Genomic DNA, 24,065 nt, shown 5'->3' on the forward strand with positions numbered 1-24,065 from the left:
ACAGGAGTCACACAGCACTGCTATAATACTGGCACTGATGGGTGATAGTGACTGTACCCCTGATCCAGGAGACGTCCTGCGTACAGTCACACGGGCACAGGAGTCACACAGCACTGCTATAATACTGGCACTGATGGGTGATAGTGACTGTACCCCTGATCCAGGAGACGTCCTGCGTACAGTCACACGGGCACAGGAGTCACACAGCGCTGCTATAATACTGGTACTGATGGGTGATAGTGACTGTACTGTCCCAGCTTCAGGGGTAAGATGGCGGCACTGGCGGAAGGAAGGTCACATGTTGCGGTGCGCAGTGTGATCAGATCTCTGCGGATAACGGGCACATCAGCAGTGATAACGCCATGGCACGGTAATAGGTTTGGGTTTGGTGCACGAGCTCTGATAACAGCACGACAGACGATAGAGATGAGCAGCGATCCGGCCGGCCAATCACGTCCACCAAAGATGGCGATTTTTGCTGAACTGAAGATGTGAGTAACGAGGACAGGCGCACTCCAGTGGGTGATATTCACATCCGAGGGTCACGGATTACTCCTATGCCGGGACAGAGGGCTCACTGTACTGCTGGGACACGCTTACACACGTATGTGGAATAATAATCTGTACGGCGGCCATACTACTGATAGTGTACACGCTGAGAGGTGTCGTTACCCTCGTTACTCAGAGAGAGCCTGTGAAAGGACCAATAAGATGCTTCATATCTATGTACCAGCTAGTGCGCCCAGCCGGTGCGCGTCACACCAGAACAGGCCGCAGCGTCTCCGTGACAGTATACTGAGTGTGGGGAACAGATGCACAAGAGTCACACGTCTAATACTATGGCGATGATACAATGTAGAAAACACAGAGGCCTTAGTATAACACAGCGATTAGCGCACAGCGCGGCATCATGTGACACCCGCCTCCCTGCCGCCATGTATCACCATGTTCCACCCATCATACACACAATGGCGCATCTCACCTCTGTTGTACTTTTCAAGAAGTTTACGCTGATCAAACACTTCTTTATTCAGCATTACATTTTCCTTCTTCGTGACGTTCACCTGAATGGAAGAACAGAACAGCAGATTGTCACTTATTATAGGAGTCTATCCCTACGTATTATGTGTACAGTGTGGGGGGGCCTCTGGTGGTAGGGCAGTACTGCTGGCATATAAACCAATACATCCTATCACAGTATAAACTTAGTCCCAGTACTCCCTATCACACTATAAGCGGCACGCCAATAGAGAGGAGGGAGGGGAGGGCGGGGCGGGGAGGGGAGGGGAAGGGAAGGGGAGGAAAGGGAAGGGGAGGGGGAGGGAAGGGAAGGGGAGGGGGAGGGGAGGGGAAGGGGAGGGAGGGGGGGGAAGGGGAGGGTAGGGGAGGGGGAGGGGAGGGAGGGGAGGGGGAGGGGAGGGAGGGGAAGGGAAGGGGAAGGGAAGGGGAGGAAGGGGAAGGGAAGGGGAAGGGAAGGGGAGGGGAAGGGGAGGGGAAGGGAAGGGGAGGGGAAGGGAAGGGGAAGGGGAGGGAGGGGAGGGGAAGGGGAGGGGAGGGAGGGGAGGGGGAGGGGAGGGAGGGGAAGGGAAGGGGAAGGGAAGGGGAGGAAGGGGAAGGGAAGGGGAAGGGAAGGGGAGGGGAAGGGAAGGGGAAGGGGAGGGGAGGGAGGGGAGGGGGAGGGGAAGGGGAGGGGAGGGGAAGGGGAAGGGGAGGGGAAGGGAAGGGGAGGGGAGGGGAGGGAATGGGAGGGGAGGGGGAGGTAAGGGGAGGAAGATGAAACGGTATATAAGGGGGAGGGGAAGGGGAGGGAGGGGGAGGGAGGGGAGGGGAAGGGGAAGGGAAGGGGAGGAAGGGGAAGGGAAGGGGAAGGGAAGGGGAAGGGAAGGGGAGGGGAAGGGAAGGGGAGGGGAAGGGGAGGGGAAGGGGAGGGGAGGGGAAGGGAAGGGGAGGGGAAGGGGAGGGGAAGGGGAGGGGAGGGAGGGGAGGGGAAGGGGAGGGGAAGGGGAGGGGAAGGGGAGGGGAGGGGAAGGGGAGGGGAGGGAAGGGAAGGGGAGGGGAAGGGAAGGGGAGGGGAGGGGAGGGGAGGGAAGGGAAGGGGAGGGGAGGGGAAGGGGAGGGGAGGGGAGGGGAGGGGAAGGGGAGGGGAGGGGAGGGAAGGGGAAGGGAAGGGGAGGGGAGGGAAGGGGAGGGGAGGGGAAGGGGAGGGAAGGGGAGGGGAAGGGAAGGGGAGGGGAGGGAATGGGAGGGGAGGGGGAGGTAAGGGGAGGAAGATGAAACGGTATATAAGCATATACAGCATTGCCCATTATAATGTACCTCACTTATTAGATACAGCATTGGCCATTATAATGTACCTCACTTATTAGATCCAGTATTGCCCATTATACTGTACCTCACTTATTAGATCCAGTATTGCCCATTATACTGTACCTCACGTATTAGATACAGCATTGCCCATTATAATGTACCTCACTTATTAGATACAGCATTGGCCATTATAATGTACCTCACTTATTAGATCCAGTATTGCCCATTATAATGTACCTTACTCATTAGATCCAGTACTGCCCATTATACTGTACCTCACTTATTAGATCCAGTATTGCCCATTATAATGTACCTTACTCATTAGATACAGTACTGCCCATTATAATGTACCTCACCTATTAGATCCAGTATTGCCCATTATACTGTACCTCACTTATTAGATCCAGTATTGCCCATTATAATGTACCTTACTCATTAGATACAGTACTGCCCATTATAATGTACCTCACCTATTAGATCCAGTATTGCCCATTATACTGTACCTCACTTATTAGATCCAGTATTGCCCATTATAATGTACCTTACTCATTAGATACAGTACTGCCCATTATAATGTACCTCACCTATTAGATCCAGCATTGCCCATTATACTGTACCTCACTTATTAGATCCAGTATTGCCTATTATACTGTACCTCACTTATTAGATCCAGTATTGCCCATTATAATGTACCTCACTTATTAGATCCAGTATTGCCCATTATAATGTACCTCACTCATTAGATCCAGTATTGCCCATTATACTGTACCTCACTTATTAGATCCAGTATTGCCCATTATAATGTACCTTACTCATTAGATACAGTATTGCCCATTATACTGTACATCACTCATTAAATCCAGTATTGCCCATTATAATGTACCTCACTTATTAGATCCAGCATTGGCCATTATAATGTACCTCACTTATTAGATCCAGTATTGCCCATTATACTGTACCTCACGTATTAGATACAGCATTGCCCATTATACTGTACCTCACTTATTAGATCCAGTATTGCCCATTATAATGTACCTCACGTATTAGATACAGCATTGCCCATTATACTGTACCTCACTTATTAGATCCAGTATTGCCCATTATACTGTACCTCACGTATTAGATACAGCATTGCCCATTATACTGTACCTTACTCATTAGATACAGTATTGCCCATTATACTGTACCTCACTCATTAAATCCAGTATTGCCCATTATAATGTACCTCGCTTATTAGATCCAGTAGTTTGGAGCGCAGATCCTCCAGTTCTATGCTCACGGTTTTCTTCTTCTCCTCTACAGAAAGAATTTGTTCCTGAAGTTCTGTTGAGTAAGAATAAATAATATGAGATCTCTCCAGCCAGACATGGGCGGCTCTCGGATGTGACGTTACAGGACCCGTCAGTGGGTAGTGGTAGATGTCCAGGACTAGCGCAATGCTATTACTATGGCAGACAGGCGGAATTACACATGTACTCACTATTAATCACTACTGTCACAGCCCCAGGGTTTCTAGAGAAGGTCGCAGTGTGCTGACGCGTTTTGTAGCTTGGTGACATCACAGTACGACGCTGCCTGTTTCCTCCTTGTAATCCAGGCACGTCCGATGTGTGAATATTACATGAGCTATATCACAATCACCCTCTATACACACGACGAGTCCCTGACTGACAGAGACAGAAGAATATGACCCCAACCCAGATCAACCATTAGACAAACTAGGCTCCTGCCTAAGGATCAGTGACATTGAGAGGCCCAGGCTATTCCCATTCTAATCAGGCCCTGGCTAAACTAGAGAAAATACATCTGTCCTATAATTGATGAATGTCAGGCTTTCTGCAAACTAAAGTCACTTAAATTTCTTAATCATTACTTCCAGCCATGTACAGAGCCAGCCGCCAGGGACACTGGATGATGTGTACAGAGCCAGTCGCCAGGGACACTAGATGAGGTGTACAGAGCCAGCCGCCAGGGACACTAGATGAGGCGTACAGAGCCAGCCGCCAGGGACACTGGATGAGGTGTACAGAGCCAGCCGCCAGGGACACTAGATGAGGCGTACAGAGCCAGCCGCCAGGGACACTAGATGAGGCGTACAGAGCCAGCCGCCAGGGACACTAGATGAGGTGTACAGAGCCAGCCGCCAGGGACACTAGATGAGGCGTACAGAGCCAGCCGCCAGGGACACTGGATGAGGCGTACAGAGCCAGCCGCCAGGGACACTGGATGAGGTGTACAGAGCCAGCCGCCAGGGACACTGGATGAGGTGTACAGAGCCAGCCGCCAGGGACACTGGATGAGGTGTACAGAGCCAGCCGCCAGGGACACTGGATGAGGTGTACAGAGCCAGCCGCCAGGGACACTGGATGAGGTGTACAGAGCCAGCCGCCAGGGACACTGGATGAGGTGTACAGAGCCAGCCGCCAGGGACACTGGATGAGGTGTACAGAGCCAGCCGCCAGGGACACTGGATGAGGTGTACAGAGCCAGCCGCCAGGGACACTAGATGAGGTGTACAGAGCCAGCCGCCAGGGACACTAGATGAGGAGTACAGAGCCAGCCGCCAGGGACACTGGATGAGGCGTACAGAGCCAGCCGCCAGGGACACTGGATGAGGTGTACAGAGCCAGCCGCCAGGGACACTGGTTGAGGTGTACAGAGCCAGCCGCCAGGGACACTAGATGAGGTGTACAGAGCCAGCCGCCAGGGACACTAGATGAGGCGTACAGAGCCAGCCGCCAGGGACACTAGATGAGCCGTACAGAGCCAGCCGCCAGGGACACTAGATGAGGCGTACAGAGCCAGCCGCCAGGGACACTGGATGAGGCGTACAGAGCCAGCCGCCAGGGACACTGGATGAGGCGTACAGAGCCAGCCGCCAGGGACACTAGATGAGGCGTACAGAGCCAGCCGCCAGGGACACTAGATGAGGTGTACAGAGCCAGCCGCCAGGGACACTAGATGAGGAGTACAGAGCCAGCCGCCAGGGACACTAGATGAGGAGTACAGAGCCAGCCGCCAGGGACACTAGATGAGGCGTACAGAGCCAGCCGCCAGGGACACTGGATGAGGTGTACAGAGCCAGCCGCCAGGGACACTGGATGAGGTGTACAGAGCCAGCCGCCAGGGACACTAGATGAGGCGTACAGAGCCAGCCGCCAGGGACACTGGATGAGGCGTACAGAGCCAGCCGCCAGGGACACTGGATGAGGTGCACAGAGCCAGCCGCCAGGGACACTGGATGAGGTGTACAGAGCCAGCCGCCAGGGACACTGGATGAGGCGCACAGAGCCAGCCGCCAGGGACACTGGATGAGGTGCACAGAGCCAGCCGCCAGGGACACTGGATGAGGTGTACAGAGCCAGCCGCCAGGGACATTAGATGAGGCGTACAGAGCCAGCCGCCAGGGACACTGGATGAGCCCCACCATGACGGGCAGCTCGCCCTGTAGGGCTGATGGTCACCAGGGACTGTCACTTACCTTTCAATTTCTGCTGACAGGCCAGAGAGGTGCAGACCCCAGCGTCCCCCTCAGTGGATGGCTCATCCAGGTTTATCTCCTCAGTGATGACGTCCGGGCCCAGCTTGGCCATATACAGCATGCTGATTCGTTTCAGGTTCTTGTTCTCCTTGTTCAGCTAGAGGGAATAATGACACAATGAGCCGAGTGGTCACTTCCAACAAAGAGCATTTTATAAGCAGTGCCCCCCCCCAGCGGCGGGGTGACCGGACTGTGGAGCCAGACCTGCAGGACGCATTGCCCTACAATAATAATATAACGGTCAGTTACATAGTCCTGTGTCCTGCCAGCAATCAGTATATTATCTCCCCCTGTGGTCTGCGCAGGATCTGTGACCGTGGAGTGGGAGAGTGACATTCTCACAGAACAATTCCACCCACAGACTCCGAGCCTTGTGCTCATTACAGGCCGGCCCAGAGACGACATGCTGGGGATATAGTGACACTGAGTATGTCTCCGGCCAGACTGAGAAATCTAAGTGACTGCTCAGTAATCTCTATGTATATTAATGTCGTACACAGCGAGCTAACGATCTGCAGGGGAATTCAGCCTGACGCAATAACCTGCATGATACCATCGCCGTATAGAATAAAGGTCCTGTAACGCGCGGCTCAGACCGGCTACTGGGAACGTCTACGAGTCTGGTCTAATAGCCGGAGCCCCCGCGTGTTGTGAGAATGGTTCTCTGCAAGGGCCGTATATATTACCAGTTATTTATATAGCGCACACATATTCCGCAGCGCTGTACAGAGAATACCTGGCCATTCACATCAGTCCCTGCCCCAGTGAGCATACACTCTATATTCCCTATCACATGTACACACACATTACAGAGAGAGTATCAGTCACACCAGCTCCTGCCCCAGTGAGCTTACACTCTATATTCGCTATCACATGTACACACACACACACACACACACACATTACAGAGAGAGTATCAGTCACACCAGCTCCTGCCCCAGTGAGCTTACACTCTATATTCGCTATCACATGTACACACACATTACAGAGAGAGTATCAGTCACACCAGCTCCTGCCCCAGTGAGCTTACACTCTATATTCCCTATCACATGTACACACACACACACACACACACGCACACACACGCACACACACACACACACACACACACACACACACATTACAGAGAGAGTATCAGTCACATCAGCCCCTGCCCCAGTGAGCTTACACTCTATATTCCCTATCACATGTACACACACATTACAGAGAGAGTATCAGTCACATCAGCCTCTGCCCCAGTGAGCTTACACTCTATATTCCCTATCACATGTACACACACATTACAGAGAGAGTATCAGTCACATCAGCCTCTGCCCCAGTGAGCTTACACTCTATATTCCCTATCACATGTACACACACATTACAGAGAGTATCAGTCACATCAGCCTCTGCCCCAGTGAGCTTACACTCTATATTCCCTATCACATGTACACACATTACAGAGAGTGTATCAGTCACATCAGCCTCTGCCCCAGTGAGCTTACACTCTATATTCCCTATCACATGTACACACACATTACAGAGAGTATCAGTCACATCAGCCTCTGCCCCAGTGAGCTTACACTCTATATTCCCTATCACATGTACACACACATTACAGAGAGAGTATCAGTCACACCAGCTCCTGCCCCAGTGAGCTTACACTCTATATTCCCTATCACATGTACACACACATTACAGAGAGTGTATCAGTCACATCAGCTCCTGCCCCAGTGAGCTTACACTCTATATTCCCTATCACATGTACACACACATTACAGAGAGTATCAGTCACATCAGCCTCTGCCCCAGTGAGCTTACACTCTATATTCCCTATCACATGTACACACATTACAGAGAGAGTATCAGTCACATCAACCTCTGCCCCAGTGAGCTTACACTCTATATTCCCTATCACATGTACACACACATTACAGAGAGAGTATCAGTCACATCAGCCTCTGCCCCAGTGAGCTTACACTCTATATTCCCTATCACATGTACACACACATTACAGAGAGAGTATCAGTCACATCAGCCTCTGCCCCAGTGAGCTTACACTCTATATTCCCTATCACATGTACACACACATTACAGAGAGTGTATCAGTCACATCAGCCTCTGCCCCAGTGAGCTTACACTCTATATTCCCTATCACATGTACACACACATTACAGAGAGTATCAGTCACATCAGCCTCTGCCCCAGTGAGCTTACACTCTATATTCCCTATCACATGTACACACACATTACAGAGAGAGTATCAGTCACACCAGCTCCTGCCCCAGTGAGCTTACACTCTATATTCCCTATCACATGTACACACACATTACAGAGAGAGTATCAGTCACATCAGCCCCTGCCCCAGTGAGCTTACACTCTATATTCCCTATCACATGTACACACACATTACAGAGAGTGTATCAGTCACATCAGCTCCTGCCCCAGTGAGCTTACACTCTATATTCCCTATCACATGTACACACACATTACAGAGATTATCAGTCACATCAGCCTCTGCCCCAGTGAGCTTACACTCTATATTCCCTATCACATGTACACACATTACAGAGAGAGTATCAGTCACATCAGCCTCTGCCCCAGTGAGCTTACACTCTATATTCCCTATCACATGTACACACACATTACAGAGAGAGTATCAGTCACATCAGCCTCTGCCCCAGTGAGCTTACACTCTATATTCCCTATCACATGTACACACACATTACAGAGAGTGTATCAGTCACATCAGCCTCTGCCCCAGTGAGCTTACACTCTATATTCCCTATCACATGTACACACACATTACAGAGAGAGTATCAGTCACATCAGCCTCTGCCCCAGTGAGCTTACACTCTATATTCCCTATCACATGTACACACACATTACAGAGAGTATCAGTCACATCAGCCTCTGCCCCAGTGAGCTTACACTCTATATTCCCTATCACATGTACACACACATTACAGAGAGTGTATCAGTCACATCAGCCTCTGCCCCAGTGAGCTTACACTCTATATTCCCTATCACATGTACACACACATTACAGAGAGTATCAGTCACATCAGCTCCTGCCCCAGTGAGCTTACACTCTATATTCCCTATCACATGTACACACACATTACAGAGAGTGTATCAGTCACATCAGCCTCTGCCCCAGTGAGCTTACACTCTATATTCCCTATCACATGTACACACACATTACAGAGAGTATCAGTCACATCAGTCCCTGCCCCAGTGAGCTTACACTCTATATTCCCTATCACATGTACACACACATTACAGAGAGAGTATCAGTCACACCAGCTCCTGCCCCAGTGAGCTTACACTCTATATTCGCTATCACATGTACACACACACACACACACACATTACAGAGAGAGTATCAGTCACACCAGCTCCTGCCCCAGTGAGCTTACACTCTATATTCCCTATCACATGTACACACACATTACAGAGAGAGTATCAGTCACATCAGCCTCTGCCCCAGTGAGCTTACACTCTATATTCCCTATCACATGTACACACACATTACAGAGAGAGTATCAGTCACATCAGCCTCTGCCCCAGTGAGCTTACACTCTATATTCCCTATCACATGTACACACACATTACAGAGAGTATCAGTCACATCAGCCTCTGCCCCAGTGAGCTTACACTCTATATTCCCTATCACATGTACACACACATTACAGAGAGTATCAGTCACATCAGCCTCTGCCCCAGTGAGCTTACACTCTATATTCCCTATCACATGTACACACATTACAGAGAGTATCAGTCACATCAGCCTCTGCCCCAGTGAGCTTACACTCTATATTCCCTATCACATGTACACACATTACAGAGAGTATCAGTCACATCAGCCTCTGCCCCAGTGAGCTTACACTCTATATTCCCTATCACATGTACACACACACATTACAGAGAGAGTATCAGTCACATCAGTCTCTGCCCCAGTGAGCTTACACTCTATATTCCCTATCACATGTACACACACATTACAGAGTGTATCAGTCACATCAGCCTCTGCCCCAGTGAGCTTACACTCTATATTCCCTATCACATGTACACACATTACAGAGAGTATCAGTCACATCAGCCTCTGCCCCAGTGAGCTTACACTCTATATTCCCTATCACATGTACACACACATTACAGAGAGAGTATCAGTCACATCAGCCCCTGCCCCAGTGAGCTTACACTCTATATTCCCTATCACATGTACACACACATTACAGAGTGTATCAGTCACATCAGCCCCTGCCCCAGTGAGCTTACACTCTATATTCCCTATCACATGTACACACACATTACAGAGAGAGTATCAGTCACATCAGCCTCTGCCCCAGTGAGCTTACACTCTATATTCGCTATCACATGTACACACACATTACAGAGAGTGTATCAGTCACACCAGCTCCTGCCCCAGTGAGCTTACACTCTATATTCCCTATCACATGTACACACACATTACAGAGAGTGTATCAGTCACATCAGCCTCTGCCCCAGTGAGCTTACACTCTATATTCCCTATCACATGTACACACACATTACAGAGAGTATCAGTCACATCAGTCCCTGCCCCAGTGAGCTTACACTCTATATTCCCTATCACATGTACACACACATTACAGAGAGTGTATCAGTCACATCAGCCTCTGCCCCAGTGATCTTACACTCTATATTCCCTATCACATGTACACACACATTACAGAGAGAGTATCAGTCACATCAGCCCCTGCCCCAGTGAGCTTACACTCTATATTCCCTATCACATGTACACACACATTACAGAGAGAGTATCAGTCACATCAGCCTCTGCCCCAGTGAGCTTACACTCTATATTCCCTATCACATGTACACACATTACAGAGAGAGTATCAGTCACATCAGCCTCTGCCCCAGTGAGCTTACACTCTATATTCCCTATCACATGTACACACACATTACAGAGAGAGTATCAGTCACATCAGCCTCTGCCCCAGTGAGCTTACACTCTATATTCCCTATCACATGTACACACACATTACAGAGAGAGTATCAGTCACATCAGTCCCTGCCCCAGTGAGCTTACACTCTATATTCCCTATCACTTGTACACACACATTACAGAGAGAGTATCAGTCACATCAGTCCCTGCCCCAGTGAGCTTACACTCTATATTCCCTATCACATGTACACACACATTACAGAGAGTGCATCAGTCACACCAGCTCCTGCCCCAGTGAGCTTACACTCTATATTCCCTATCACATGTACACACATTACAGAGAGTGTATCAGTCACACCAGCTCCTGCCCCAGTGAGCTTACACTCTATATTCCCTATCACATGTACACACATTACAGAGAGTGTATCAGTCACACCAGCTCCTGCCCCAGTGAGCTTACACTCTATATTCCCTATCACATGTACACACACATTACAGAGAGAGTATCAGTCACATCAGCCCCTGCCCCAGTGAGCTTACACTCTATATTCCCTATCACATGTACACACACATTACAGAGAGTGTATCAGTCACATCAGCCTCTGCCCCAGTGAGCTTACACTCTATATTCGCTATCACATGTACACACACATTACAGAGAGTGTATCAGTCACACCAGCTCCTGCCCCAGTGAGCTTACACTCTATATTCCCTATCACATGTACACACACATTACAGAGAGTGTATCAGTCACATCAGCCTCTGCCCCAGTGAGCTTACACTCTATATTCCCTATCACATGTACACACACATTACAGAGAGTATCAGTCACATCAGTCCCTGCCCCAGTGAGCTTACACTCTATATTCCCTATCACATGTACACACACATTACAGAGAGTGTATCAGTCACATCAGCCTCTGCCCCAGTGATCTTACACTCTATATTCCCTATCACATGTACACACACATTACAGAGAGAGTATCAGTCACATCAGCCCCTGCCCCAGTGAGCTTACACTCTATATTCCCTATCACATGTACACACACATTACAGAGAGAGTATCAGTCACATCAGCCTCTGCCCCAGTGAGCTTACACTCTATATTCCCTATCACATGTACACACATTACAGAGAGAGTATCAGTCACATCAGCCTCTGCCCCAGTGAGCTTACACTCTATATTCCCTATCACATGTACACACACATTACAGAGAGAGTATCAGTCACATCAGCCTCTGCCCCAGTGAGCTTACACTCTATATTCCCTATCACATGTACACACACATTACAGAGAGAGTATCAGTCACATCAGTCCCTGCCCCAGTGAGCTTACACTCTATATTCCCTATCACTTGTACACACACATTACAGAGAGAGTATCAGTCACATCAGTCCCTGCCCCAGTGAGCTTACACTCTATATTCCCTATCACATGTACACACACATTACAGAGAGTGCATCAGTCACACCAGCTCCTGCCCCAGTGAGCTTACACTCTATATTCCCTATCACATGTACACACATTACAGAGAGTGTATCAGTCACACCAGCTCCTGCCCCAGTGAGCTTACACTCTATATTCCCTATCACATGTACACACACATTACAGAGAGAGTATCAGTCACATCAGCCTCTGCCCCAGTGAGCTTACACTCTATATTCCCTATCACATGTACACACACATTACAGAGAGTGTATCAGTCACATCTGCCTCTGCCCCAGTGAGCTTACACTCTATATTCCCTATCACATGTACACACACATTACAGAGAGTGTATCAGTCACATCAGCCCCTGCCCCAGTGAGCTTACACTCTATATTCCCTATCACTTGTACACACACATTACAGAGAGAGTATCAGTCACATCAGTCCCTGCCCCAGTGAGCTTACACTCTATATTCCCTATCACATGTACACACACATTACAGAGAGAGTATCAGTCACATCAGCCCCTGCCCCAGTGAGCTTACACTCTATATTCCCTATCACATGTACACACACATTACAGAGAGAGTATCAGTCACATCAGCCTCTGCCCCAGTGAGCTTACACTCTATATTCCCTATCACATGTACACACACATTACAGAGAGTGTATCAGTCACATTTGCCTCTGCCCCAGTGAGCTTACACTCTATATTCCCTATCACATGTACACACACATTACAGAGAGTGTATCAGTCACATCTGCCTCTGCCCCAGTGAGCTTACACTCTATATTCCCTATCACATGTACACACACATTACAGAGAGTATCCGTCACATCAGCCTCTGCCCCAGTGAGCTTACACTCTATATTCCCTATCACATGTACACACATTACAGAGAGTGTATCAGTCACATCAGCCCCTGCCCCAGTGAGCTTACACTCTATATTCCCTATCACATGTACACACACATTACAGAGAGTGTATCAGTCACATCAGCCCCTGCCCCAGTGAGCTTACACTCTATATTCCCTATCACTTGTACACACACATTACAGAGAGAGTATCAGTCACATCAGTCCCTGCCCCAGTGAGCTTACACTCTATATTCCCTATCACATGTACACACACATTACAGAGAGTGCATCAGTCACACCAGCTCCTGCCCCAGTGAGCTTACACTCTATATTCCCTATCACATGTACACACATTACAGAGAGTATCAGTCACTTCAGCCTCTGCCCCAGTGAGCTTACACTCTATATTCCCTATCACATGTATACACACATTACAGAGAGAGTATCAGTCACATCAGCCTCTGCCCCAGTGAGCTTACACTCTATATTCCCTATCACATGTACACATACATTACAGAGTGTATCAGTCACATCAGTCCCTGCCCCAGTGAGCTTACACTCTATATTCCCTATCACATGTACACACATTACAGAGAGAGTATCAGTCACATCTGCCTCTGCCCCAGTGATCTTACACTCTATATTCCCTATCACATGTACACACACATTACAGAGAGAGTATCAGTCACATCAGCCTCTGCCCCAGTGAGCTTACACTCTATATTCCCTATCACATGTACACACATTACAGAGAGTGTATCAGTCACACCAGCTCCTGCCCCAGTGAGCTTACACTCTATATTCCCTATCACATGTACACACACACATTACAGAGAGAGTATCAGTCACATCAGCCTCTGCCCCAGTGAGCTTACACTCTATATTCCCTATCACATGTACACACATTACAGAGAGTGTATCAGTCACACCAGCTCCTGCCCCAGTGAGCTTACACTCTATATTCCCTATCACATGTACACACACATTACAGAGAGAGTATCAGTCACATCAGCCTCTGCCCCAGTGAGCTTACACTCTATATTCCCTATCACATGTACACACACATTACAGAGAGTGTATCAGTCACATCAGCCTCTGCCCCAGTGAGCTTACACTCTATATTCCCTATCACATGTACACACACATTACAGAGAGAGTATCAGTCACATCAGCCTCTGCCCCAGTGAGCTTACACTCTATATTCCCTATCACATGTACACACACATTACAGAGAGTATCAGTCACATCAGCCTCTGCCCCAGTGAGCTTACACTCTATATTCCCTATCACATGTACACACACATTACAGAGAGAGTATCAGTCACATCAGTCCCTGCCCCAGTGAGCTTACACTCTATATTCCCTATCACATGTACACACACATTACAGAGAGTATCAGTCACATCAGCCCCTGCCTCAGTGAGCTTACACTCTATATTCCCTATCACATGTACACACACATTACAGAGAGTGTATCAGTCACATCAGCCTCTGCCCCAGTGAGCTTACACTCTATATTCCCTATCACATGTACACACATTACAGAGAGAGTATCAGTCACATCAGCCCCTGCCCCAGTGAGCTTACACTCTATATTCCCTATCACATGTACACATACATTACAGAGAGAGTATCAGTCACATCAGTCCCTGCCCCAGTGAGATTACACTCTATATTCCCTATCACATGTACACACACATTACAGAGAGTATCAGTCACATCAGCCTCTGCCCCAGTGAGCTTACACTCTATATTCCCTATCACATGTACACATACATTACAGAGAGAGTATCAGTCACATCAGTCCCTGCCCCAGTGAGCTTACACTCTATATTCGCTATCACATGTATACACACATTACAGAGAGTGCATCAGTCACACCAGTCCCTGCCCCAGTGAGCTTACACTCTATATTCGCTATCACATGTATACACACGCTAGGGTTACGTTTTGTTGGGACCAGTATATTTTTGGATTGTGTGTTACACAGTATCTTCCATAACCAAGCTTGGAACCTGATTGTCTGTCACTATTATTGTGGGGTTCAGAGAATACAGCACAGGATACACACACCTGGTGACTCTGCCAATTGCTCCAACCTCATTGATTAATTGGAAAGGTCGTGATAACTGTAATTAGCGGAATAGCAGCAATAAGCACTGCGGGGGGGATTAGACATTGGTGTCTGTGCACAAGGCCTGGGGATTTACACCACTGTAACATACAGGTGGTCACAGGTGACTTTATACCTCAGATCTCTTCTGTGTGCCTCAGCACCCGGGGCACCTCAGGACACTGGCAGGGGAGCCTCAGGACACTGGCAGGGGAGCCTCAGGACACTGGCAGGGGAGCCTCAGGACACTGGCAGGGGAGCCTCAGGACACTGGCAGGGGAGCCTCAGGACACTGGCAGGGGAGCCTCAGGTAGGTGGTCCAGGACCAATTCAACTTATGTATGGTCAATGTAATAGGTAAAACCAGCGCTGTCAGCTGCCAGTCATACAATATGTGGAGAGAGAAGCAAGTCTTACTCTTTACCACACACCTGAGCCTAAGGCTGGCATGTAAACGCAATTACTGGATGTAACATTTCTTTCTACATTTCACAATGAGAAACTTTTGGCATAAAAATATCAGGTGGTCTTCAGGTTGCCGACTGTCGGTATCCCGGCACCGGAATCCCGACAGCCGGCATACTGACCGTTTTTCTCCCTCGTGTGGGTCCACAACCCTCCTGGAGGGAGAATAAATAGCGTGGCACGCTTAGCGCGCCACCGTGCCCACAGCGTAGCGAGCCCACAAGGGGCTCATTTGCGCTCACCACGGTGCCGGTATGCTGGTCGCCAGGAGCCCGGCTGCCGGCATACCATACTACACCCAAAAATATCTGATGCTCTAGGGCAGGCATTCCCAACCACGGTCCTCAAGGCACACTAACAGGGCAGGTTTTAGTGCTATCCAGGCTTGAGCACAGGTGACTTAATTAGCACGAAAAAAAGGCATTTGTTTCCCCCAGCACCCTGAATGATAACCGTAACCAGATATAAATGCCACATAATAATAGAATTCAGAGATCTTCGTTACACATATTTGCACAAATGTGTGAATAAGCCCCAAAGCCGCATCAAGGCGTCTCTGTATATTTGGGGTCCCTAGCGCTATATCTAGGTGCAGAGTGTGGCACCCCAAAACACCAGCATAAGCCAGAAAGCCCAGCGTGGCATACCAGTGAAAAAACTACAGTGTTAATAAATTAGTATTTAGGAAGCCGACGCTATAGAGAAAGTGATACAAAAATGAAATGTAATTAAAATAGAGCAATAGTGTTAAAAAATGAATAAGTGAAAAGTGTTAATAGAATGTAAGGGTATGCCACACTAAGGCCATCCAGCTCAGCCAGTCCAGAGGCACCACACCTCACACCTCCATTACCCCAATCTGGGTCTAAGATTAACCAGCAAGGAGCCACATGATAATGGCTCCTTACTACAATATGTCTAAGCTAAGAGCTACCTACCTTGGAGCAACCCCATAATGCTCCATGTGGCATGTCAGGGCCTGCACCTCCTCCTAATGCAGGAACCTCTCTGCCTCTCACAACAAACATATATATTGGTAGATGCTCAATTAGCTTAGTGATATCATTCAGGTGCTCGAAAGGGAGGGATATTTCTAAGCAAGAAAAAAAAATTAACACTATTTCTCTATTTTAATTGCATTTCATTTTTGTATCACTTTCTCTATAGCTTCGGCTTCCTAAATACTAATTTATTAACACTGTAGTTTTTTCACTGGTATGCCACGCTGGGCTTTCTGGCTTATGCTGGTGTTTTGGGGTGCCACACTCTGCACCTAGATATAGCGCTAGGGACCCCAAATATACAGAGACGCCTTGATGCGGCTTTGAGGCTTATTCACACATTTGCGCAAATATGTGTAACGAAGATCTCTGAATTCTATTATTATGTGGAATTTAAATCTGGTTACGGTTATCATTCAGGGTGCTGGGGGAAACAAATGGCTTTTTTTCTTGCTTAGAAATATCCCTCCCTTCCGAGCACCTGAATGATATCACTAAGCTAATTGAGCATCTACCAATATATATGTTAGACTTAATTAGCACCTCAGTTATTTTGATTTAACCATCTGTACTGCAGCCTGGATATCACTAACACCTGCACTGTTGGTGTGCCTTGAGGACCGCAGTTGGGAATGCCTGGTCTAGGGCAACGTGATTCACTGACTTATAGTATGGCGTTTGCGTCGCGGTCTATGAATTTCATAAGAAACCTCATTATGAGCAGAGACAGATTTACTAACAGCTGCAGCACCTCACGCCTCGGGGGAGACACCAGTTCCTGGCTGAGGTTTCAGTGCAGGAACAGGAACTAGATACTGATCAGGCGATGGCCGCACGCGGACGCGTCATTAATCCCACAGGTTGCTGAACTGCAGGGGGCGCGGACACTGGACAGTGACAAAGTTCTGGGTGAGGAAGAGGGCGAGTAATGAGGGTGTGGGGTTACACGTATGTATTATACCCTACAGCTGCGTCTGAGCCCAGGGATAGGCAATAAGCCCTCTCCCGTCACTATCTGCAGGAATTCTAAAGCGCTGCGTTAAACAAAGAGGAGTAATGAGCGGAGAAAGAGCGGCTAATGCATGCAGACGCAGGAAAGGCCGGCGTGATTTCAGCCTCGTCTCCGCAGCAGGGCCACAATCACTAATGAAATTTGTTTGGAAATTGCTGTAATCTATTTTCCGCTGAAGTGGCCGAGATGCGTTTTACACCAGCAAAACACAGAACAGAGTGATGAAAACACTCTCTAATAATAATACGCCTCTGATGAGCCGGAGGAGAGAAAATGACATGCTTGGTAAATCACCAGCCTGCCAGTAATCAGCGGCGCAGGGGGGTGGACCTGCCCCCCGCCTCTTGTTGCTTCCACATACAATCAGCGGTAAATGGACAGTTTTCCTCATCGCCTCTGTTCAATTGAAAACAATGAAATGGCGATTTCATTGAGAAACGCTGGATATTCCTCCTCTCTGCAGATTGCGTGCCATTTACTATACGCCCGCGGTTACACAGTCAGGAATATACTTTATAAAGCAGCTGTATGTCCCCTATACACAGTACCGGCACATATTCCGCAGGCTTATAGAAAAGGAACCCTCCACCATAATGGAGCACGGTGTATTTATTATAACCCAGGAAGACGATGCAGAATGGCGGAATACCGGGACGGGAAATAAACACTTCCATATCCAGCAATCACTGATGTAACATGGAAATTATTAGAAATCTCCCGGCTGATCTGTTTGTGCTGCAACTCAAAATCAATGGCACTTATCCAGCGGGGGGCGCTTGTACCCACCGCAGAATCAATGGGATTGATTAGGACACCCCACATATAAATGTCATAATGTGTAGTTGTATATGCAGAACAATCACTGTTACACTGCGCCTCTGCCGTGTGTAGAGATCTGGGATCCGGGAATAAGGCAACGCACCATTTCCAGGAAAGAGATTATCTCTATACATCTCCAAAGAGCAAGAAGACTCTGAGTAACCCGTTCTCCAGTACCCTGTCCCCAACAGCCCCAGGGGAGACTATCAATACGGGGGTGACGATATACTCCGCACTGCTGAGGCTACAGGGCCCAGCTACATATAACACCATTTATTATACACATTTTACAGCGGCTTATTCTATTACGTTGTGCAGTAAATATGGTCATCCTCTGACTGTCCACAGGTTGGTGTTGTCCTTAGAATGTTCCAGTGATCTGATTGTCCGCAGGTTGGTGTTGTCCTATGAATGTTCCAGTGATCTGATTGTCCACAGGTTGGTGTTGTCCTATGAATGTTCCAGTGATCTGATTGTCCACAGGTTGGTGTTGTCCTTAGAATGTTCCAGTGCTCTGATTGTCCACAGGTTGGTGTTGTCCTATGAATGTTCCAGTGATCTGATTGTCCACAAGTTGATGTTGTCCTATGAATGTTCCAGTGATCTGATTGTCCACAGGTTGGTGTTGTCCTATGAATGTTCCAGTGATCTGATTGTCCACAGGTTGGTGTTGTCCTTAGAATGTTCCAGTGCTCTGATTGTCCGCAGGTTGGTGTTGTCCTATGAATGTTCCAGTGATCTGATTATCCACAGGTTGGTGTTGTCCTATGAATGTTCCAGTGATCTGATTGTCCACAGGTTGGTGTTGTCCTTAGAATGTTCCAGTGCTCTGATTGTCCACAGGTTGGTGTTGTCCTATGAATGTTCCAGTGATCTGATTGTCCACAGGTTGGTGTTGTCCTATGAATGTTCCAGTGATCTGATTGTCCACAGGTTGGTGTTGTCCTATGAATGTTCCAGTGATCTGATTGTCCACAGGTTGGTGTCGTCCTATGAATGTTCCAGTGATCTGATTGTCCACAGGTTGGTGTTGTCCTATGAATGTTCTAGTGATTTGATTGTCCACAGGTTGGTGTCGTCCTATGAATGTTCCAGTGATCTGATTGTCCACAGGTTGGTGTCGTCCTATGAATGTTCTAGTGATCCAATTGTCCACAAGTTGGTGTTGTCCTATGAATGTTCCAGTGATCTGATTGTCCACAGGTTGGTGTTGTCCTATGAATGTTCTAGTGATCCAATTGTCCACAAGTTGGTGTTGTCCTATGAATGTTCCAGTGATCTGATTGTCCACAGGTTGGTGTTGTCCTATGAATGTTCCAGTGATCTGATTGTCCACAGGTTGGTGTTGTCCTATGAATGTTCTAGTGATTTGATTGTCCACAGGTTGGTGTTGTCCTATGAATGTTCCAGTGATCTGATTGTCCACAGGTTGGTGTTGTCCTATGAATGTTCCAGTGATCTGATTGTCCACAGGTTGGTGTTGTCCAATGAATGTTCCAGTGATCTGATTGTCCACAGGTTGGTGTTGTCCTATGAATGTTCTAGTGATTTGATTGTCCACAGGTTGGTGTTGTCCTATGAATGTTCCAGTGATCTGATTGTCCACAGGTTGGTGTTGTCCTATGAATGTTCTAGTGATCTGATTGTCCACAGGTTGGTGTTGTCCTATGAATGTTCTAGTGATCTGATTGTCCACAGGTTGTTATTATCCTGAGAATGTTCTAGTGCTCTGATTGTCCACAGGTTGGTGGTGTCCTATGAATGTTCTAGTGCTCTGATTGGCAACAGGTTGGTGTTGTCCTAAGAATGATCTAATGCTGATTGGACACAGGTTGGTCTAGTCCTAAGAATGTTCTAATGCTGATTGGCCACAGGTTGGATTAGTCCTAAGAATGTTCTAGTGCTGATTGGCCGAGCTATGAGAACAAAAGGAGGGGGCCATACATATACACTACCGGTAACAGCTTCCCCAGCCTATCATACTCCCGTAGCCATGAGGACAATAGGAAAAGGTCACCCAGATACACTACCGGTAACAGCTTCCCCAGCCTATCATACTCCCCGAGCCATGAGGACAATAGGAGGAGGCCACCCAGATACATTACCGGTAACAGCTTCCCCAGCCTATCATACTCCCCGAGCCATGAGGACAATAGGAGGAGGCCACCCAGATACACTACCGGTAACAGCTACCCCAGCCTATCCTACTCCCCGAGCCATGAAGACAATAGGAGGACATCACCCAGATACACTACCGGTAACAGCTTCCCCAGCCTATCATACTCCCCGAGCCATGAGGACAATAGGAGGAGGTCACCCAGATACACTACCGGTAACAGCTTCCCCAGCCTATCATACTCCCTGAGCCATGAGGACAATAGGAGGAGGCCACCCAGATACACTACCGGTAACAGCTTCCCCAGCCTATCATACTCCCCGAATCCATGAGGACAATAGGAGGACATCACCCAGATACACTACCGGTAACAGCTTCCCCAGCCTATCATACTCCCCGAGACATGAAGACAATAGGAGGAGGTCACCCAGATACACTACCGGTAACAGCTACCCCAGCCTATCATACTCCCCGAGCCATGAAGACAATAGGAGGAGGTCGCCCAGATACACTACCGGTAACAGCTTCCCCAGCCTATCATACTCCCCGAGCCATGAGGACAATAGGAGGAGGTCACCCAGATACACTACCGGTAACAGCTTCCCCAGCCTATCATACTCCCCGAGCCATGAGGACAATAGGAGGAGGTCACCCAGATACACTACCGGTAACAGCTTCCCCAGCCTATCATACTCCCCGAGCCATGAAGACAATAGGAGGAGGTCACCCAGATATACTACCGGTAACAGCTTCCCCAGCCTATCATACTCCCCGAGCCATGAAGACGACAGGAGGAGGCCACTCAGATACACTACCGGTAACAGGTTCCCTAGCCTATCATACTCCCCGAGCCATGAAGACAATAGGAGGAGGTCACCCAGATATACTACCGGTAACAGCTTCCCCAGCCTGTCATACTCCCCGAGCCATGAGGACAATAGGAGGACATCACCCAGATACACTACCGGTAACAGCTTCCCAAGCCTATCATACTCCCCGAGCCATGAGGACAATAGGAGGAGGTCACCCAGATACACTACCGGTAACAGGTTCCCCAGCCTATCATACTCCCCGAGCCATGAAGACAACAGGAGGAGGCCACCCAGATACACTACCGGTAACAGCTTCCCCAGCCTATCATACTCCCCGAGCCATGAGGACAATAGGAGGAGGCCACCCAGATACACTACTGGTAACAGCTTCCCCAGCCTATCATACTCCCCGAGCCATGAGGACAATAGGAGGAGGTCACCCAGATACACTACCGGTAACAGCTTCCCCAGCCTATCATACCCCCCGAGCCATGAGGACAATAGGAGGAGGCCACCCAGATACACTACCGGTAACAGCTTCCCCAGCCTATCATACTCCCCGAGCCATGAGGACAATAGGAGGAGGTCACCCAGATACACTACCGGTAACAGGTTCCCCAGCCTATCATACTCCCCGAGCCATGAAGACAACAGGAGGAGGTCACCCAGATATACTACCGGGTAACAGCTACCCCAGCCTGTCATACTCCCCGAGCCATGAGGACAATAGGAGGACATCACCCAGATACACTACCGGTAACAGCTTCCCCAGCCTATCATACTCCCCGAGCCATGAGGACAATAGGAGGAGGCCACCCAGATACACTACCGGTAACAGCTTCCCCAGCCTATCATACTCCCCGAGCCATGAGGACAATAGGAGGAGGCCACCCAGATACATTACCGGTAACAGCTTCTCCAGCCTACCATACTCCCCGAGCCATGAGGACAATAGGAGGAGGCCACCCAGATACACTACCGGTAACAGCTTCCCCAGCCTATCATACTCCCCGAGCCATGAAGACAATAGGAGGAGGCCACCCAGATACACTACCGGTAACAGCTTCCCCAGCCTGTCATACTCCCCGAGCCATGAGGACAATAGGAGGACATCACCCAGATATACTACCGGTAACAGCTTCCCCAGCCTATCATACTCCCCGAGACATGAAGACAACAGGAGGACATCACCCAGATACACTACCGGTAACAGCTTCCCCAGCCTATCATACTCCCCGAGCCATGAAGACAATAGGAGGACATCACCCAGATACACTACCGGTAACAGCTTCCCCAGCCTATCATACTCCCCGAGCCATGAAGACAATAGGAGGAGGTCACCCAGATACACTACCGGTAACAGCTTCCCCAGCCTATCATACTCCCCGAGCCATGAAGACAATAGGAGGAGGCCACCCAGATACACTACCGGTAACAGCTTCCCCAGCCTATCATACTCCCTGAGACATGAAGACAATAGGAGGAGGCCACCCAGATACACTACCAGTAACAGCTTCCAAGCCTATCATACTCCCCGAGCCATGAGGACAATAGGAGGAGGCCACCCAGATACACTACCGGTAACAGCTTCCCCAGCCTATCATACTCCCCGAGCCATGAGGACAATAGGAGGACATCACCCAGATACACTACCGGTAACAGCTTCCCCAGCCTATCATACTCCCCGAGCCATGAAGACAATAGGAGGAGGTCACTCAGATATACTACCGGTAACAGCTTCCCCAGCCTATCATACTCCCCGAGCCATGAGGACAATAGGAGGAGGTCACCCAGATACACTACCGGTAACAGCTTCGCCAGCCTATCATACTCCCCGAGCCATGAAGACAATAGGAGGACATCATCCAGATACACTACCGGTAACAGCTTCCCCAGCCTATCATACTCCCCGAGACATGAAGACAATAGGAGGAGGTCACCCAGATACACTACCGGTAACAGCTACCCCAGCCTATCATACTCCCCGAGCCATGAAGACAATAGGAGGAGGTCACCCAGATATACTACCGGTAACAGCTTCCCCAGCCTATCATACTCCCCGAGCCATGAGGACAATAGGAGGAGGTCACCCAGATACACTACCGGTAACAGCTTCCCCAGCCTATCATACTCCCCGACCCATGAAGACAATAGGAGGACATCATCCAGATACACTACCGGTAACAGCTTCCCCAGCCTATCATACTCCCCGAGCCATGAGGACAATAGGAGGAGGCCACCCAGATACACTACCGGTAACAGCTTCCCGAGCCTATCATACTCCCCGAGCCATGAAGACAATAGGAGGAGGTCACCCAGATATACTACCGGTAACAGCTTCCCCAGCCTATCATACTCCCCAAGACATGAGGACAATAGGAGGAGGCCACCCAGATACACTACCGGTAACAGGTTCCCCAGCCTATCATACTCCCCGAGCCATGAAGACAACAGGAGGAGGCCACCCAGATACACTACCGGTAACAGGTTCCCCAGCCTATCATACTCCCCGAGCCATGAAGACAATAGGAGGAGGTCACCCAGATATACTACCGGTAACAGCTTCCCCAGCCTGTCATACTCCCCGAGCCATGAGGACAATAGGAGGACATCACCCAGATACACTACCGGTAACAGCTTCCCCAGCCTATCATACTCCCCGAGCCATGAGGACAATAGG

The 24,065-nt window shown here is 49.0% G+C and overlaps 1 protein-coding gene across 1 annotated transcript in view; it reads right to left on the reverse strand.

The window, feature by feature from the left end:
* Nucleotides 1-982: 982 nt before the first annotated feature.
* The window catches only part of LOC134990135 (shootin-1-like), a gene marked incomplete at its 3' end in the record, with an annotated part of 145,169 nt that continues 122,086 nt past the window's right edge, over nucleotides 983-24,065 (reverse strand). The window contains exons 5-7 of the mRNA XM_063950650.1: nucleotides 5,789-5,945; nucleotides 3,533-3,630; nucleotides 983-1,064 (exon numbers count right to left, since the gene is read on the reverse strand). Of these exons, the coding sequence (XP_063806720.1) occupies nucleotides 983-1,064; nucleotides 3,533-3,630; nucleotides 5,789-5,945 (337 nt within the window). The remainder of the gene's footprint in view (nucleotides 1,065-3,532; nucleotides 3,631-5,788; nucleotides 5,946-24,065) is intronic.

This window comes from Pseudophryne corroboree, unplaced genomic scaffold (assembly GCF_028390025.1).
Source record: "Pseudophryne corroboree isolate aPseCor3 unplaced genomic scaffold, aPseCor3.hap2 scaffold_1143, whole genome shotgun sequence".
Taxonomy (NCBI): Eukaryota; Metazoa; Chordata; class Amphibia; order Anura; family Myobatrachidae; genus Pseudophryne; species Pseudophryne corroboree.